Genomic DNA, 19,766 nt, shown 5'->3' on the forward strand with positions numbered 1-19,766 from the left:
TACCAAGTCTAACAAGATCATAATTGTCTCCAGCACCATCTCCATTCTGCTCTTCTGACCAGCCCTACCACCAGAAATATTCTGCTTCTGGTGGTGATGAGATTCACAGCAAAACTCCACCCTGGCATCAGCCTTGTCTATAGCTGCAGAGCAACTGACCTGCTTACTGTAGACCCCATTCACATTGAGATGAAGAGCAACCTACCTATTTGAAACTGCTGCCAAGTCACTTGGCCCAATGTAGTAACAAACTTTCAGATTTTCTTCTACATCAGCTTTTGTGTAAGTGCTGCTGATTGCAAGATACTGGACAGTCACTCATGAAAACCTTGTAACATGCAAGTTCCTCTCCCTTATTCCTTCTCCTGTTACTGTCATGCAAAACCATCTTGCAAGCTGGACTGAGCTTTGCTTTGTTTTCCTGTTAGGGTTATCTTTCAGAGGATATGAATCTACCAGAAGTGCATTCTGAGTATCACATGCCAACTAACATCACATGAGAAAGTCCTGCCCTGGACTCCATTCTTCTCCTTCCTTTTTTTTTTTAAATTTCCCATCATCCCCTCCCCCTGCTTTATCAAACCCTTGAGAGACTGGTTCACAGAACAATTTCAACACCTACTCTCAGAAGGTCCCCTATGCTAGGGTCAGCTTTTGCTTTTTTAGGCCTCACCACTTCCTATCCAGAAACCTGCCTTTTGGCTTGTCACTTCCTCTGCAAATCTAATGCAACCCAGTGGAGCAATGGTGCCAGGACTGCCTTCTCCAGGACCCAAACTCTAAGTTTTTTGTGCTCAGTGAATGCTGAATGTTCTGATGACTGGACATGCAGGAGGCACCCCACAGCCACTGGCTGCTCCTGGGGCTGAATGCTCCTTGTGCTGCAGTTCTGCCCAAGACTACAGTCACTCGTGGTTATCTCTGGTCAGGTCTATGTGTGACAGCCACTGCTCCTGCACACACCAGCTGCCCAGAGGTGTGGCGAGCAGCTGTGCTTGGCTGAGAGGAGGCAGGATGGGTCCTGCTCTGAGCAAGCTCAGCACTGAGGTGCAGATGTGGTGCTTTCCTGAGCACTTGGTGACTGTGCAGCTTTTTTGCTGCAGATTGTGCACATCTCTGTACGTATTATCTACTATGGCTATGATTTAAGGCCCTTGGCAGGTAAGGACACATTTGAATTACAACCAAATGACAACTTTATCCGGTATAACTACTTGGATTATTCAAGATAACCATAGTTTATACAGCTGACTTCAGCTCAAGCCTTTTGGCTTTAGCCTATTCCAGAAACACTGTCAGCCATGTAATCTGAGTCTGGATCAAAGTCCTTACTTTAGGCACATCTTTTGTATTGTCAGTTCCTCTTTGGAAGGAGAAGGGAAGTTTTCCTGAGCTAATAGTGCCCATGTGCAGAGAAGTATTTTGAAGTAATGCAATGGCATGTCGTCACAGAATAAGGAATTACTGCTCTATAGATACATATTAAATACAGGGGAAAAGTCAATAAAGCATTTTGTAGAGAACAGGGATCTGACTTCTTAAGCTTAAAGAAATGGATTGTATATAATATGTGCAGGAAAACAGTCATTCATACTATGCAAAGTCTTAGTTAACTGTGTGCTGCTACATGAGGACTGCTGCTATTGAGCTTTTGTGCAGAGTGGGACTGATTTCTTGGGTTTAAGTCCTTTATAGGACTGTGCTTAGATCTAGTGACTGCAGGACTGATTGTTACATTCTGAATGCTAATGTCAAAGACTGTATTTCAGCTACCCTGCAGGAAAACTATCTGTTAAATAATTTGAGGGTTTGAGTGTAGAAGCAAAAACCGAAAATACTTTTATCAGTATCCCAAGGTAAATACTTCATGTACATACTTGCAGGTGCTTGGGATTTTATTTAAAAGAAAAAGGCTTACCCACAGTCCAAGCAGTTTTCTCAAAATAGCTACTTGTTTAACTTTTCCCTTTTTTTTATTTTGTTTTTTTTTTCCCTGTGGCTAGAGAATTACCTGTTTCATCATAACTACATCCTAGTTAGTAAAAGAAATTTATCCCACATGCATATTTATTACACTTACACCCTCTTGAATGCCAGCAAAGGACATTAGCTCTAAAGTTTGGGTACATGCCTGTTAATTTATGCTGTCGTTAATTTATGCTTATGTATATCCTTATGTTAGAGCCTAGGAAATTATATGGACACAGTGATATGGAGGAAGAGTCCCACTGTACAGAAAACATCATACCTTGTGAAGAGCAGTGGACATAACTGGAATGAAAGCATGGATGTTGCCAGTATTTGACATATTATATAATCACCTAGAAATTAGTTTTTACAGCAAATTCAACTTAGGTGCCCAGAAAATTGGTTCATGTTTCAGAGGTAGTTCCTGAAACTATAGTCCCGCTAGCTGCTTTGAGTTTCTCAGGAAGAGAAACAGCTGTTGAAATTTAAGAACAAAGATCACAAAAGCTCCAAGTTTCTTGGCTAGAAATGCTTCCTACCAAGTTGCCTACCTGGAATTTCCTCACAGGAATTAATTAATTGCCAGTTTCAACTCAAACTGTTTCATATGCAGCTCTATGCTGACTACTCTCTGGTTGTTACAGCTGGTTAATAATTGAAAATAATATTTTGAAACATTCCAACTGGAATTGAAAAATCAGTTCACTGTACCTCTCCAGTGGCTGGTGGTTGCAACCTATCACCAGATTACTACTCCGTGCTGGGGTAATTTCCCCAAATCTGTCACATCTCTTCACATAAAGTAAATTGGTCACCCATATATTTTACTATGATTCTCAGTCAGGCTATTTCAAGCAATACTTTGATTTAAAATGGGTATATATGCCTCCTCCATTTGAATATAAGCAATACCTACAAAGTATTAAAATCTTCCAATATGCAGGCAAAAGCCTTCCACTTCTAATTGCTAGTTGATGAATGAATCCACAGTGCATGGACTACTTATGGTGCTCATAAAAATGCTCCCATATTTAAAAAGATATACTGCTCAGACTTCCTCTAGAAGAGATATTTTCCCACAGTAATACCACAGTACTGTCTGCTGTACAGAATGACTTTGTTCTTGAAATAAAAATATGCTATAATTTATGGAAGTAAGGAGAGAGCACACTTAGCTGCAGAATTAAGTATTGGATTGGATTTTGTATTTTTGTAGTTCTAGTTTCCAGGTGACCTTGTAGGTTTTCTCAGAGAAGGCCAATTTTCAAGGCATCCAGAAATCACCTTGTGAGCCCAGGTAATGTAAGCAACTGTCAGGATGCAAAGGTATGTGCTAACAGGGAACAAAAAAGATAACTTGACTGTGGGAAGAACTGTGCATTACTTGGCTGCATACAACTCTTGTCGGATCCTTCCTGGGGATATAAGCACTATTTAGCATAGCTTTGGGAGGACCTGCTACACAGTCACATATTTTATAGCCCTACCTACAAACCAACACAGAGCATATGTTTAAACACTTAGCTGTGCAAGCAGTCTTATCACTTCTTGAAATTTAAGGGGGCTAGTCTTGAGCTTAAGTGTTTTCCTGGACTAGAACTTTACTGTGCAGTTGAGAATGTCTGGTTTGGCTCTACCTCTTGTACGGAAAGTTGATATGTTCTTCCATAACATAGTGTAAAGTTGGCTGCCATCACCCCTTTCCCACTGCCTGAGTCTTGCAGGAGGTCCCGTCTCCCTGTGCCCAGAAGTGTTCAGCCCATTGTCACTTCAGGGACTCAGGTCTGCCTCTTAACCATCTCTGGCAGCTCAAGATGCAGAATTCCAGCTGCTCATGAAGTGGTAGTGAAAATGTTTTCGCTATTTAAACAGCAAGAGCTGCTGCACTGGAAGCGCTGGGAAAGCTTTGCTTGAATGAAATATCTGCTCTTCCTTCCCTGTCAGGATACTAAGGGTTCTTCTCAGAAGTTACTCCATCTATGAGATGTGCAGTACAGGTGAACAAGATTGTACTTTCCCTATTTGCCCACAAGAGAATTTAGGTCAATTTTTCATAAACTCAGTAAGATTAAATGAATGCAGTCTGTTGCCCAGAATTAATGAGCTGTGTCTGAGATTTAACAATTTCATGTGCATAAAAAACTCCTTCATACAAGTTGCCTCTTTGTGCTGAAAACATTAATACATGTTTTGTTTAACAATGAAAAATCAAACATGAAGCACATAACCATCTCACAGCTACCTAATGCAGCTACAATTGATGTGTTCACCTCTGAAGCCTTGTACCTGAGCTGTATGGAACAACAAATAGTAAATATTCCTAACAGTACATCAACACTATCTTAGGGTCTGCTTTCATGTTTGTTTAGATTAGCTAACACTAGCAAATTGTTACAGCCTATTTGTTTGTGAAAACATGCTTTCTTAGTCCTTTCACATATTACCCTACTAAAAACCCCAGCAGCTTATGCAGCACTGTTAGAACAGGCAGCACTGCATCCTTGCTGTGGGACTGTGCTTCCGATCATAAGGCAGGAGGCTGTGAAAATGCAGCATTTGCTGCAGATGTAACATCTTTGGAATGTATAAAAATGCCTATATGTTCATGGTGCCATTAGTCTGTTTGCTAGAATTTACCCCAGAGAGGTGTGTGGTTTGCATGTACAGCGACTGTAAGTTCTAAAAGCAGTAAGATGACCTGTAAGACATTTTTCAAATCATTGCTGTCACTTGCTGTCAGATGCCAGCTCTTTCCCTGCATATTTTCTTTGCTTCTCAACACCAAAGTATAAATACACAAGCCCATACCTGGATAAGGAATCTTTCCATATGTAACAATTTCATACAGGAGAATCCCAAATGACCACACATCAGATTTAATAGTGAAAGATCCATAGTTAATTGCCTCTGGTGCTGTCCATTTAATAGGGAATTTTGCACCTAAAAAATAAGTTCAGTCACAAACAGTCAAAAGCAAATATAACCACTCAATATCAAGTCACTAAAAGGTCTTAATTGACTTGCCTTTGACACCCCTAAGTCAGCAAAATTACCAAAATTCCTTCTGTACAAGAGTTATCAGCAGAGATGTGCTGCAGGATGCACATTACCACACTGCGCATCCTGTGTCAGAGGGGCAAATAAGATGCTTCAAGTTACATAGCACCTTCTGACTTGTAGGTAAGGTGAATTTTTGCTAAAATCACAGTCACTGTTTTACACTTCTCATCATCTGGAACTTCACAAGATTTTAAGTAACTTTTTCTATTTTAAAGAAAGTCAGTCTGGCTTGAACATTGCAACAACTTGAACGCATTTCACATTCAGCCATAGATCCAAAAGCAGTAGCAAGAGATACATTAAATAATCATACCTTAAGTTACTGTCTTTCATATCTAACTAACTGATTCCATATCAAAGCAAACTCCCTCCAGTTAAATAAAAAAGTTCAGGCAGCCTTTGTTGCGAATACTACCTTAGTTCTTATGACAAGGAGTAATGTAAGCAGATTCTCTCTAAGCCCTTTTTAGCCTGCTCTGTCATTCTGACACAAAATACCAGGTAAACTAGGAAACTTTTCTGAATGGCAGAAAACATATCAAAGAAACTCAGCATAAAAAATTTATAACCAGAAAACTTAACCAGTACACAATGTCCAGAGGTAGCTAAAAGCCCCAGACATAGGTTTCTAGCTCTGAAAACTGCTTAATCAGACCCTTTGCTCTGATCTATTGAATTACTGTAATTCAGTTACTGGTGAATAGCTCCTCTTCCTTTAATCTCAACTGTAGTGCATTGTTCTTTCTTCCTCATACCTTAGTTCTTCCCCTCTCATCTCACATAACCACAGTTTCCATCCAGACTGTGTCAAAACCTGAGGTAGTGTTTTTGAAACAAGAAGGGGAAAGCCAGCCAACAAACCTGCTCTGAAAAGTTACCCTTATGCAATCTGTGCATGGAAGCATAAATAAAAACTTTTCACTACAATGAATTGACTGTGCATTCTTGAAAGGATCCTTGACAACATTAGCAAGATACACATGGCAAAACCCAGACATACATCCTTAAAAGCATGTTTTTCCTCTTGCCAGTCCTGACCCTGCTGCACTCCTACTTCCCACCCACGTGCTGAGCAGGAGCATGGCCCAGCCTTCCAGTGTCCCTACAAGTAGCAGCAATGCTGCTGAAAATGCAAATTATTGCTGCGGCTCCTAAATCGGCTTCAAAAAGTAACCAGTTCTGCTAAAGCTTTTCTTGTTACCAGTAACTACACCTGCCAGGGATCCTTCCTTTCCCTAACTGAAAGGAGGTCTTCAGGATGTGAAGAGAATAAAAGATCATATTTTCTTGGTGTTTAATTCTATGAGATGGAAGCTGTGGTTGTGCAATTTATTTGTTCTATTTAGAAAAACATTCTGTGCTGTTAAATACTCTCATTTTCCTTTGGTTTTGAAATTTATTTAAAATACCCTCCTCAAAAAGCCTGGGGAGTGCAGAAAGGTTATTAGCTTCCTTATTCTTTTTAGAAGTTGCTGGCATTAAAATGCCTCTAGGAAGTTGTTACAGCACTTTCTGTCCTTGGTGGCCATATTACTGTGTTAAATGAAGCCTCACTGCCTCCCAGAGGCTGAAGTTCTAAAGACAAAAATGAAAATACATACCTTCCCTTGCTGTATATTCATTGTCTTCAATGACTCTTGCTAGCCCAAAATCAGCAATTTTGCACATCAGTAAGTCTGAAACCAGAACATTCGCTGCTCTCAAATCTCGATGGATATAATTTTTTCTTTCTATGTATGCCATCCCTTCTGCAATCTGAAAACCAAAAGAACAACTATTTTGATATTTCAACACCAGACAACTCCATTAGCAGTTCTGATGTCTCTGTTCTTCCAAGGTATCAGCAAAGCCACATCCATTTATTCATTACTGGTGTCTTTATAGCATTCTTTTAGACAGAATCAAGAAAAGAGGGATTGCCATGGACAACCTATGTGCAGATGCAGTCCTGTAAAACTATGCTCACAGTAGCAACAGACCTGAAAGAATTGTTTGGGTGAATAACAGGTGGCAGAATTAGACATGTATGAGAGAGAGGCATTTCCTGAAACAAAATCTTAAATAAAATGTTCCTAAGATTTTTGTTAAAATATTCTCTTTCCCAAATCACTAACCAGTTTATTTTCCAAATCCTAGGAAAATAGAAGGAGTTAATAAGTTAAGATACAGATGTTCTATTTAAGGACTGATGAAGCAACAGTGCAGAAAGAGTTTTAAAAAACCCCAAAATTGCAGCTTTCTATTTACTCAGTATAGGTCTGAACAATCAGGGAACAATTACTAAGATAAGGCAAACAACTTTATTTTATTCTACAACACTATGTACCTGTTCATACACAAGGAGTGTTTGGCAACAGTCAGCTCTCAGATACTATCTAAGTCAATATAATTTGTATTTCAACACCCTAAATTGATTTCCAAACCAAGTTAGAGATGACTAATGTCCAAAAAAGAGGCACAGGGAATGATTTTTTCAGTATTTGTCCAGAGTTTCTTTTTTTTTCTGAAGAAAAACATTTTACTTTTCAGAAGATAACACCAAACAAATAATAGTTTCTAAACTCAGAGCAATAAATTGATGTGTAGACTGTATTCTGTTCAGAAATTTAAGAGAAGCTAAGAAAAAAGAAAACTAAAACCTGTTCTTGTGAGCTGTCAGTTTTTAACTCTCTCGTGAGACTTTTGATGGGCAAGGCAAGGGTCACAGTCCAACCTGTGCCACAGGCACCTCTCCAGGATGTCTGTGGATGGATGACAGACCACTTGCTCTTGACTACATAGTTTGGGGAACACATAAGCTCTCAGATTTGCCAATGAAGCAGCAGTAAAGCAGCAAGAGCCAGTACCAGTGTCCAGCACCCTCATGACAGGCTCTTTCCTCTCCACCTTAGGAGAATACAAGTGGATGAATACCTTCTCAGCACCTGAGCTGTTTATTTCTGCTGTGCAGTAAAGCAGGCAGGAGCACCTGACCAAATTTTTAGAAAATATTAACATCACTTCTGCTTATCTGTTTCTAAAAAGTCCCCAAGGGGTACTGCAAAGGCACACACTGCCATCACTTACAACACAAAACCACATGGTCTTTGTTCCTCTTTTTCGGTTTAAGCAATGGAAAAATAGAGCCATTGCTCTCCCACCTCCTTCCACTGCAACCTCCTCTTACCAACTGATACATTATTCAGAGCAATGTGTGACACTGCCCTTGTGCAATGATGGGGGGGGGGTGGTGTTCTCACACTAAATGAGAAAGAAACTCCAATGATGAGGAGAATGAAGAACACCTGCATTTCATATTTTCTAGAAATAAGTAAGATGTTTCATAATGAAGGAAGCAGCTACTAGTGAATTATTGCCACAAAGTGTCTTACTAGGGACTTTCAGACACACAGAAGAGCAGTATTTAACTCAGAGCTTGCTCTGCCTCTCTCTCCTTCCCACACCATCACTTGGATTTGGGGAGAAGGAGAGATAGTGGTTTTGCTGTAAGATCAGTGCTGAGGTTGGACTAACCAGCTTGGCAGATACAGCCAAAATGCAGACAGGTCAACTAATGTCACCAAAAATACATCAAATATCACAGAGTAATCAACTTTCCTACTTCTTCCCTGCACAGATTTAATATTTGGGCAAACTGCTGGCTAGGGAATGAAGAACCACTTCACAAGAGACATTTGTGGCAGTGATATTTAATTTATGTCCTCTTATTTGTCTCAGATTCACTGAAGTCATCATCTGATTAGTCGCAAATCAAGAATGTGACATCAAATGATTCATTATGTTTTCAGCAAATACAAACTGCATTTCTGTAAAATTCCAGGGCAATGGTTTTGAGTGCATTGAATCAGAAAAATCCGAAGAAGCCATGCATATGCAATTACTTGGGCATACAAAATATTCCTAAGTAGGAAAAGAATAATGAGCAAGGAATTTTGAATGGGAGAAGGAGGGGAAACACAGCAACTGGACAACTGAATTCATGTGTCTAGTCATGTTAAATCTTTGCTTGGGGGAAAAGAATAACAAAAAAAATATCAAGGTTCTTTTTTTTGATCAAGGGAATGGGTGCCAGAGCCCATATGCTAACTTCTAATGATAATTGTTGGGTTTTCATGGCCAAATGATATGTTAGTGGTAGAGAAATTCATATGAACAAAAGAAAATTAAAGCCTTTTCCCTGTCTTTTAGTGATCATTGGTACCTGTCAAGACTGTTCGACTACATGTAACTTCTATTCAAGAGGCAGGACAGGAAAGCTAATTTCAGCTTCAGGAATGTTTTGTGGCCTTTAAGAGAAGATTCTGCCTACACTGCACAAGTGTTTCTGCCAAGAAAGGAGCAGTTCCCCATCACCTTTAATGAACTACTGACACACTTTTAGAAATACCCAAATTAAAACCTTTTAAAAACAACCAACCAAAAAATCTCTACATGGTAAGAACTATAAACCTAGGGTAAGAATGGGAGAAAAGTCTTCTGGAAGAAATAAATCATTCCACCAGACAGCCTCTATAAAGCTTCAGCCTAAAGTCATGGCAGGCACTGGACAGTGGCCTCAGAGTTACTCTCAGCTGCCCACATGGGTTGCTCAGGCCTAAAGCTTGGTGGGATGCTCCTGTCAAAGCAGGTACCACATCCCAAAAACCAGACTAGAAATGAGCGCAGAGCACTTAAGGGGGATACAAGCATCCTTTTGGTGCATTTCAAGCAGAGGAAACAATGGAGCATACCTGGAGTTGCATACTGCCCTAAATTTGGTAATTCTCTCACTTCCTAGGGAGCAGCATCACTAAAAGCAGTCTGTAGTTTTGAAAGGTTTGAAGTGGACATGTTATTGATCCAGACAGGGCTGTCTTTGGTCTAGGATTAACCTTTCAATAATGGCACCTTTTAGGTACCTTGCAATAATGCCCAGATGCATAATAAAATAAAATACACATCTTGATCACAGAGTTTTCAAAAAGAGAGCTCATTTTGATGTGACTCTGTCTATGAAGAGGGCATATCTGCCCATTTTTATCTGACAACTGAGAACTGTTGCATAAGACACACATCTTCAAGTGATACATCAGTGTAATAACAATTTTCAGTTTGCAGCAGTGCATATCCTAAAGGTAAAGTCAGGAAAGGTTGCAAAAGCATATTTCTCTTGCTCCAGTCAAGCAGCTATATAATCAAAGCAGACCCACAGAGAAAAAAAGAATTATAAAAGTAATGTATATAATTATTCACTAGAACATTAGAGGGGATCATAAAAAATTAAAGAAGCTTGAAAAGGAATATGCGGTGGAAATGTCACAATGCCATATGGCTCGCTCTCAGGAATTTTTGTTGATAGTCTACATCTGAGGTGATGAGAGGGACTTCTCCCATCACCTGTGCAGCACAAGGTCCTGGCCTCTGAGACCAAGTGCAGAAACTGGCTCTGAGAGGTTGCTGTCCGATCAGGGTGACAAGTGATGTCCATTTCAAGTGACCTGACCTTCAAAGCTCTGTAAATGACAATCTCTGACCCCTGGTATCTTGAAGTGATTTACTCAAGTTGCACACAGTTAGAGTTGCTCTCTAGTTCTTTGCAGGTTTTAAGCCTTAAATTTCTGAGAACACAATATTCATTTTCAATGAACACAATATCCCTAACTCCAATAAAAGGGTCTGCTTTGAAACCCCACATGCTTTTCTCTCCACATCTCAGGTCTCCTTTCATATCACTGCTCACAGATATTCTCTCCCTTGAATTTTACCCACTATTTTCAAAGCTACCTTCTTTGTTTCTTTTCTGCCCACTGTTATTCATCTCTTCAGACCATGACCTGGGTTCCAGCAGGTTTTCCACATCTACAAAGCCTTTATCCCACTAAATTCTCAAGGACAAATTACCCAAAGAACTCATAAAACTTAGAAAGCCTTTAGCTACACTAAACCAATAATCATAGCAAAAATAGCTACTGCATTGAATCCACGTTAAAATAAAAATCTATATTTGATATACTGAACATTTATATATCAATATGTGATATGTAATATACTGTAGAATAAAATAGTTCCAGTTGGAAAGGACCTCCAATGATCATCCAGTCCAACTGCTTGACCAATTCAAGCCATTTTAACTGGAAGTTAAAGCATGTTATTAAGGCCATTGTCCAAATACCTTTTAAATGATGACAGGTTTGGGGCATTGACCACCTCTCTAGGAAGTCTGTTCCAATGTTTGACAACCCTCTCAGTAAAGAAATACTTCTAATCTTGTATTTATTTCTTTAGCAATGGTTATATAAGATATATATATATATATATATATATATATATATATACACACATATATCCTTATTGTGAATTTTTGATATAAATCCAGATTGCTTTATTATGCCTTTTAAAATTTTCCCATCTTTTTTTTCATGAGTTATGACAAATTAGTGTAATAGGGTGCAAAAATCTGTAAACTCTAATACATAATAAAACCTCCAAAAGTTTGACTAACAATAACCTAACAGAAATGCCTTCATTACCTAGTACTAACACAAACTAGAACTCATAAAACCACAATTATTGCTCTATTTTTGTTACATGCCTCCCTGGACATCTAATGCTGGTAACTGTCTGAGACAAAACACTGGACTCTGGGTGCTTTTGATCCAGGCTTTGACACACAAATGTCTCCAGGTTTCAATTATGACATGGGATAACTTGTATATTTTGAAACAATCACCCTCGTTCATGAATCATATATTGAAACACCATTTCACAATAATTTACATAAGAATTTGAAAACAAGTAGAGTCCACTGAGCTTAAGAGAAATTTGATCAAATGACACATTTATTAACACTGAAGAAATCTCCTAAGCACAAAGTCACAAACTTGTACTTACACTTTCAACACATAGCTGCTCAAATTGGAAGCAGCCTTTCCACAAAGGAAAGCAGATGTGTCTTGCTGCCATCTAATCAGGGTTCCACTGACATCTAAGCAGGTCACCAGCAGTAACCTCACATGTTCCCTTTGAAACCTCTTTTATCTATTTCCTCCTTTCAAATAACCTTATTTACTCACAATTTATTTGAAATTAATATTTTTTTGAAAAAAACCCTGAAGATAAAGATGCCCAGCATGAGTTTCAGACTCTGAGACAAATAAACTCCAATAATTTTGAGCATATTTCCTAATCTTTACCTGAGCAGAGAAGTCGATAAGCTTTGGAAGCAACAATTTACTTCCTTCATCACTCTTCAGAAAATCCAGCAAACTTCCTGTTACAACACAGAAAGATTAAGTTAGTGCAGCTTATTACCAAAAGAAAGGTCACACCAGGTCCCCAGTTTTCGGGATCACAAAAGTGATACAGTGAAGTGTTTTGCTGTATTTTCAAGTTGACCACAGCAAGACAGTCTCTTTGCATGATTTAAACTCCCATCAGACCATATCTCAGATCAGTGGTGTTGAGTTTGATAAGCACCATAGTCTATGGACCATCAGGAAAGCTGTCTAGGACAAGAGCACACATCAATCCTTTACAAGTCATAAAGCATTGAGTGCCTCAGCACTTGTTCATGAAGTTATCAGCCATATGGCTCGAAAACAGAACAAAACAAGAAAAATTGCCACCTAAGAAAATCTGAGAAAGAAACCTTGCTTATTTTGTGCAGTAATGCTCTACAAGGGTTGCCCTTTTCTAGTGGTGCAGCCATCCTTGCAGGACCACACTCCACTCCTTTATTGCACAGACATTTATCAATTAAAGGGCCACATAAGGCAATTTCTAAAGTGTGTTTTAATTGCCTTGCTATGATACAAGAAACAAAAGTTAGGAAAGGGGTCCAAGGGAACCAGAGGTATTTTGGGTTTATTCTCTGATTCAAAAACACTTAAAAACGCTGCATTTAAGAAAACTGTAAATTCACATGCATAAATCCAGCAATGAATCACAAAATTAAAGCCTCAGCCCATCTTAATTGGCCGAGTGCCAATTGGATTGGTGCTCCTTCACTTAATACCTGAGCACTCAAAAAATAATTCTATTGTTTCCTCCTTTTTAAAGAAAGGGGACTAATTCAGGAGAAGCAGAAGAGTTCACCAAAGCATTGTTTGCAGATCCAATGTTTTTCTCACCTTTTGCCATGAATTCTGTTATAATATAAATAGGCTCTTCTTTGGTCACTACAGCATAAAGCCTAACAAGCTTATCATGCTGAAGTGTTTTCATGAGGTTGGCTTCTTCCAGGAAGGCCTGCACAGACATTGTTCCAGGCTTCAGAGTCTTCACAGCTACTTTTGTACTATTATGATAGTAACCTACAAGGAGGGAATATAATCAGTGCATTTGAAGTCCCCCTGCACCACAGTGTTCCAACTAGCAAGAATTTGTAGAGCAGGTGAAGTTGGATTCCGGGAATAGCTAAGAGTCTGAAAGCAAGTGCCAGACGCAGCGCAAACATTTATGCTAGAATTCCTTTTTATTTTGCAACAGATACAACATTGCAATGAAAAATGATCCATTCCCTTTTTTTGGAAATCAGTTATCTCAAAAAAAAAAAAAAGGCAAAACAAAGCAAGCAAATGATCTTACTTCATACCAAGTTTTCACTCACAAGTAGCTCATAAAATGTTTGGTCAAGACATGTTCCAATGAATGTCCAAGATTCTGGAGCATCTTTAAATCCATAATTATAGCCATTTTATGCATGCCACACTCATGCTTATAATCCTTTCCATAACCCTCAGTGCTCAAATTGGAGCATTACTGGAAAGTGTAATCAAACGAGTATTCTTATAACCAACAAAGATACGCTGCCAGGACTGCAATCCCACAGTATTCAGCACAAGATTCAAAATGTGATAACTTCTTATCACACAGCCCATGTCAAAACTGGAGGAGACTGTGACTGTGGTTCATTTCTTTGTTTATCAAACCTTCTAAATGGACATTCTACTTATACAGGAAGCAACCATCAGTAAAGAGAAAAACAGTGAATTGTTTTCTGATTTTTCCAAATATTAAATAAATGTTTAAAAAGCTTTAAAAATAGAGTCGCAAGCACTGATCCTAAAGTTTATTTTGTGAAGTCATTTAATTTGAAAAAATAAAAGAAATAAAAGAGAGAGAAAGAAAGAGATAGGGATATAAATGTAACTTCTGTACCCCACCGTATCAATTAGAACATTTTAGAAATGTTTCTCAGCAGAGGTAAAAATTTCATGATTCAATGAAATAGCCTCATTTCCTTATTCAGCAACAATCCTGACTATCGCCACAATGGATACGCTTCTAAGTTGGAATCTACCATTTCCTTCTGATATTTAGCATCACAACAAAAGAAATAATTGAAAAAGCAAGGACCTCATTTCCAGATCTTAGTGACTGCTTTAACCACTGCATCTTCTTCCTCAAAGAAGAAACATCACCTGAGGAAAGCCACTTTGCCAGTCACAAAATATTCACCTGCATGATTATTAAATACATATTTCCAACATGGTCAGGTCAAAGCATAATAAAGACATTTCTCTAAATTACCTAACAGTAAAAAATTACAACTACAAGTCAAATCTGCTGTTAAAGCTCAGGTATATGATTTATATCTTTCAGAAAAACAGATTTTAAAACCTATTTCTTTCTGCTTAAGAATCGGAAAGCCTATTTGTATAATATTCTAACCTCTATCCTAAAACAGAGCATGATTTCCACTCTCAATTTCTTGAATTCTCTACTGAACATACTAATTAATATAATTATTTCTGTGAAGTAATTATGACCAACACACTTAACATTATGTAACAGTATTTTGTGTTCACTAAAAGAGATCCATCAAACAAGAGTCTGTCTTACAGAAAGTTTGCTTTACTACAATATCTCAGTGACACTGAGGTTTTCTGCTGTATACAAGTCTACCCTGACCCTCTGGTGACAACATACAAAGCAAATAGCTGGTGAGAGCACTAGAGATAACCAGTGGTTTCATGTCCATTTTTTTCATCAGGTATTGGCAAGGATGGGACACCAAAACACTGAGGAAAGGTGGTCATGATCTCTATAAGCCCTCACAAAAAATGGACCCTTGGAATTTGTCACCTCTCCCATCCACATATTATCAACAAAACCAGTGTTGGCTTGATTTGGGCTGGGACCTGGAGCATGCAGCATCTTTTTAGTATGCATCTGTACCACCCCAGCCCAACAAAGTCCTAGCCGTCATGCCAGGTTACCTGTTGTTGCTGTGAGAACCTCAGTGGTAGTTCCCATAATCTGCTTTGCAGGCAGACTTTTACTGTACAGGTCCGAAAGTGCAGTCTTTGTTCAGGTGAAGAGAAAACTGGTGATCTCAAAGCACTTAAGTGACAGCAAATTTAAGGTTTAATCTGCATCACAGAAGGAGTCTAGTAACACACAGAGAGCTGTGGGAAGGGGTGGCCACAGCATCAGCCCCCCCTTCATACAGTGCCTGACGCTGTGAACTATTCTGGGTGTAGACCCAGCACTTACTGTGTCTCAGTATTGCTTGCCATATGATATGAACGAACTATGGTCTACTAAATGAACTTAGGTCTGCTACCTAAATAGGAATTCAAAAAGATAGATGAGCAATGAAATTCTTGCTTAGATCTAGAACATCTGACATAAAATTCAGAGTTTTGCAACTAGCATTCAGCTCATCTGTGTATTGTCAAATTTCTTTTCTGATACTGAGATGTACCAGTAAGTTTCCTTGGTTTGTTTTAGATGTGTTATATTGTAAAAAAAGTATTTCTGTGGTATGATTTACTCTGTTTTTTTCTAACAGCTGCAGAAGAAAATACACCTCCAAAACATGTATTACTTTCATTCTGGTTCAGAGACTGTTGAATAAGAGAATCTTTTACACCTGAGATGCAAGCAAGATGTGCTTCATTAATAAAATACCCCATAATGGCTGCATTTGCCTCGTTAACTTTCCTCTTAGCCCTGCTTGAGGATTCTCTTCATGGATTATTAATACCACAGAGCATCATGATTCACATCATATCAGCACACACTAGGAACAAAAATGCATAAAACATAGACCCTGGTCTTGCAGTGCTGCTCCTGTTCATCACATCACTTAAAGTAACTACCCAGATGCACTGAACTCAATGGTCTAAAAAACTTTCATATCACGGCAGGAAGTGAGTCTCTGTGCAGTTTCAGCTTCTGTTAAAAATCAAATGTGAAGCAACCAGCATTATGAAAGTCTGAGGAATGTATAATGATGTCTCACACAATAAGCCATGTTCTTCTCTACATCTTAGAGTAGAAACCTCAAAAAAATTTAGTATTTCAAATGTTCATCTTGGAGTTGATTATTGATATTTTGACAGAGTAGCATCTTGGACAGCCAGGTTGCCTTCAGATTCTTGCATGGGCTTACTTAGGCCAAGCCGTGATATGAACTTAAAATAGACAGTAAGGAGGTTGAGCCTACCATTTTTGACCAGATCTCTAGAACTGAAGATGACCAGCTTTGTCAACAAGCCTACAATATTCAGCTTTCTCCTTCCTCTGTTTTTGTAGTAATTCCCTACAGTGTATACTCGGAACAACTTATTTGGGCTACAGAGGTGTGACACTATTAGAAGAGGGGACCAGACTGACAACTGCAGCTTCTCTGCATCCTATTACATGTCAGCACTTCACTTCTTCACCAACTGCAGCCATCACTCAGCTGAAGAACAGAAAAATGCAACAGTAGCTCCATCTCTCACTCATCTCCACGCAGCCCATTAAATGGGAAGGCAAAAAGCACAGGCTGTGGCTTTCTAGCCACTGCCATGGTGCAGTGCATAAAATGTGAACACAATTCTACCATGCTGTTTTCGTCTATCATCAGCGCAGCTGATGCCCAATATGCACACATAAACACTAATTTGATAGCCTAATTTGAAACACTAAAAAGATAAAGCCTTTATAAAATGTATTAAAATGCATGTAACTGTAAGGAAGAAATTGCACTTGCAGTGATAGACAAAACTAGGAAATTGATACCAAGTTTTCTGACTGTGAAAGCAACTCTTCCTCAGAGTTGGAGGAGATTCAGCTGCTCGGTCCACATGTGACAAAGATTCTCTGCACAGCTCATACAGAAATACAGCTGAGTGTTTGAGGACTTGCCTTTTGTTCCTAGGGTTTTCTTAATCTTCCCATAATATAAGCTAACTCCCTCCAAAATATTCAAAAGGAAGATATCAACATGGAAGCCCAAAACTACTTATGGGCATAGTAAAAAAAAACACTATGAAAGATGGGCTTGTGTATCTTCACATTACGGTAACAGTATTATTTCTACATTCCTGTATCTCACAGAATCACAGAAGGATTCAGGCTGGAAGGGCCTCTGGAAAGCATCTGAGTCCAAACCCTTAATCAAAAAGGGGGACGTAGAGCTAGTTGTCCAGGATTGTGTCCAGTTGGCTTTTGATTGTCTTCAAGGATGGAGACACCACAGCCTCTCTGGGTAACCTGTACCAGTGCTTGGACACTCACACAACAAAAAAGGGTTTCCTGATGTTCAGAGGGAACCTCCTGTGTTTCAGTTTGTGCCCATTGCCTCTGCCCATTGCCTCTGGTCCTGTCACTGGGCACCACACAGAAGAGCCTGGCTTCATCCTCTTTGCATACCTCCTTCACTATTCACATACTTTGATAAGATCTTTGATAAGATCCCCAAGCCTTTTCCTGGCTGAACAGTCTCAGCTTTCTCAGCCTGTTCTCAAAAGAGAGGTGCTCCAGTCCCTTCATCTTTGTGTTCCCTTGTTGAACTCTCTCCAGCAGCTGTACATCTTTCTTTACTAGGAAACACAATTCCTCTGAGTGGGGGACAATTCACTCTAAAACCACAATTCTAAGTACTCTTTATCAAGAAGAAATTTGTTTAGTAATTAAACCATGGGACAATATTCCTCTTTAATTCACAGTATAGCTGAAAAAGAGTTTCGTAGTATGTGAGGTGGCAGGGGAACAACCAGCTCTCTAAAGAGGACAGCGTGGCCACGAGGTTATTTCTCATTAACTCGACGTACCTCCCAATGTCCCTGGTTGATCATTACAATACACAGTCTTTGCTGACACCCTGCACCACACAGCTGACCTAATATGAGTTTTCCAGTTTGAACTTCCTTGATTCTAAGATCAACCATGCTCCTGATTTGAGAGCATCTGTGCCATGCAAATCATCTTCTTTCACTTCAGAAAGGAAGCAGAGAAGAGGAAACACAGTGATAGTTTTCACAGTACATTAATTTTTCTCACAGTGCAGCATTACAGACACAGGGGTTAGGCCCAATTTAGATGTTAAAATAATAAAACAAACAAGAGGAAATATCTTGAACCAGAAAAATCCTTTTAAAGTTTTATTCTTTTGTGTAAGTGCAGAAGTAGTCACTTCTCAAAATGATCTACATTTTGAAGCAGTTGATAACCTCCTACCACAAAGTCTTTATCAGTTGAACATTTCTTGTTCTGGTTTATTAAACAGAAATAACTGCACAATAACTGACACTTCTTCTGACTAGTATCTAAATTGTCATTCATGTGTATCATATTTAGATGGTTTCTTAAGTCTTTTCTCATGAAGGCAGATAAAAGACTGAATTTGGCTATTTTATACACTAGAGATGTGTTGCTTGTATTTTTACATTATTTCTACCAAAAGATTGCACCTATGACTGATTTAGAGCTTTCTGATTGACACTAGTTGTGTGTGTAATTTACCACTCAAATAGCAGCACTTTGTGCTTTGTTTTCTAAATGAGATCACTTCTTCAAAGCAATGACATTCCCATCAGACTGGCCCACACTCATGGGTCAGGTCATCAGAGACCCTTTCATAGGTTTGTGTCTTCTAGCCAGCTTTGGGATAAACTCTTAAGTTGCTTAGAAATACTCTGCTTATAGAATCTTAAACCTTAAAATTAACAATAATCATCATCACCATCATCTGATGTATTGCTATTATAACTGCAACAATTTTATTCCTATTAAAATATAACTTCCAGAAGAGAGATTCAGGGAAAGTCTATGAGAATGATGTGGCCTGAAAAAACATTCTAACAAAGACTTTGGGAGGAAGGTATATTTTACCCCAAATAAGGTGGTAACTGGTGAAAAATTGTGAAAGTAATAATAGCACACACTACATGCAACACAGAAGCAAAAAGAATACTCAGATATCACTACAGGCAAGATTTCAAAGGCAAGATGATGAAACCATTTTCACAGAATGTGACACTGAGCATAGCCCCTCAACAAAGGAAATCACCAAGGCTGAGAAAATATTGCCTCTAAGCCAACAAAGCTAATTATTTAGGTTATAATAATTAATGCTATTAATTTATGCTTGGTATATATTAATATTTACAACTTGTAAGTCTTATGACAGTTTTATTATTGGGCACTTGCACAATAATTCAAGGTAGGGGGTGTTCAATCTCTAGTGTTCTTACTATGTAAGACACCTACTTCCTGAGCAGCAGGCTGGCAGACTAGACTCTTGGGTTAAGTCAGTTCCATTTTTTCAGCCAGTATAGCAGTCCCATGCACTGCAGCATCTTCTTCACAAAGAGACAATGAAACCTCTATATTCAATTCACTAAAAGACACTGTTTCTTTTTATTTCATGTTCTTTAACACTTTCTGATTTGAAACCAAGTTCTGAGAGGTCCATCGATTTTGAGACTCAGGAGCCACATTAAGTATAATCTTCTATTTCCCCCAAAAACACCATCAAAAAACCA

At 38.7% G+C, this 19,766-nt stretch overlaps 1 protein-coding gene across 5 annotated transcripts in view; it reads right to left on the minus strand.

Annotated features, from left to right (window-relative positions):
- The window catches only part of LYN (LYN proto-oncogene, Src family tyrosine kinase), a 58,070-nt gene that overhangs the window by 5,096 nt on the left and 33,208 nt on the right, over positions 1-19,766 (minus strand). For all 5 annotated transcript variants that reach the window (XM_071554512.1, XM_071554510.1, XM_071554508.1 and 2 more), the window contains 4 exons: positions 13,137-13,319; positions 12,201-12,277; positions 6,630-6,783; positions 4,777-4,908 (listed from right to left, as the gene is read on the minus strand). In XM_071554512.1, the coding sequence (XP_071410613.1) occupies positions 4,777-4,908; positions 6,630-6,783; positions 12,201-12,277; positions 13,137-13,319 (546 nt within the window). The remainder of the gene's footprint in view (positions 1-4,776; positions 4,909-6,629; positions 6,784-12,200; positions 12,278-13,136; positions 13,320-19,766) is intronic.

Source organism: Pithys albifrons, chromosome 4 (genome assembly GCF_047495875.1).
Source record: "Pithys albifrons albifrons isolate INPA30051 chromosome 4, PitAlb_v1, whole genome shotgun sequence".
NCBI classification, from domain to species: Eukaryota; Metazoa; Chordata; class Aves; order Passeriformes; family Thamnophilidae; genus Pithys; species Pithys albifrons.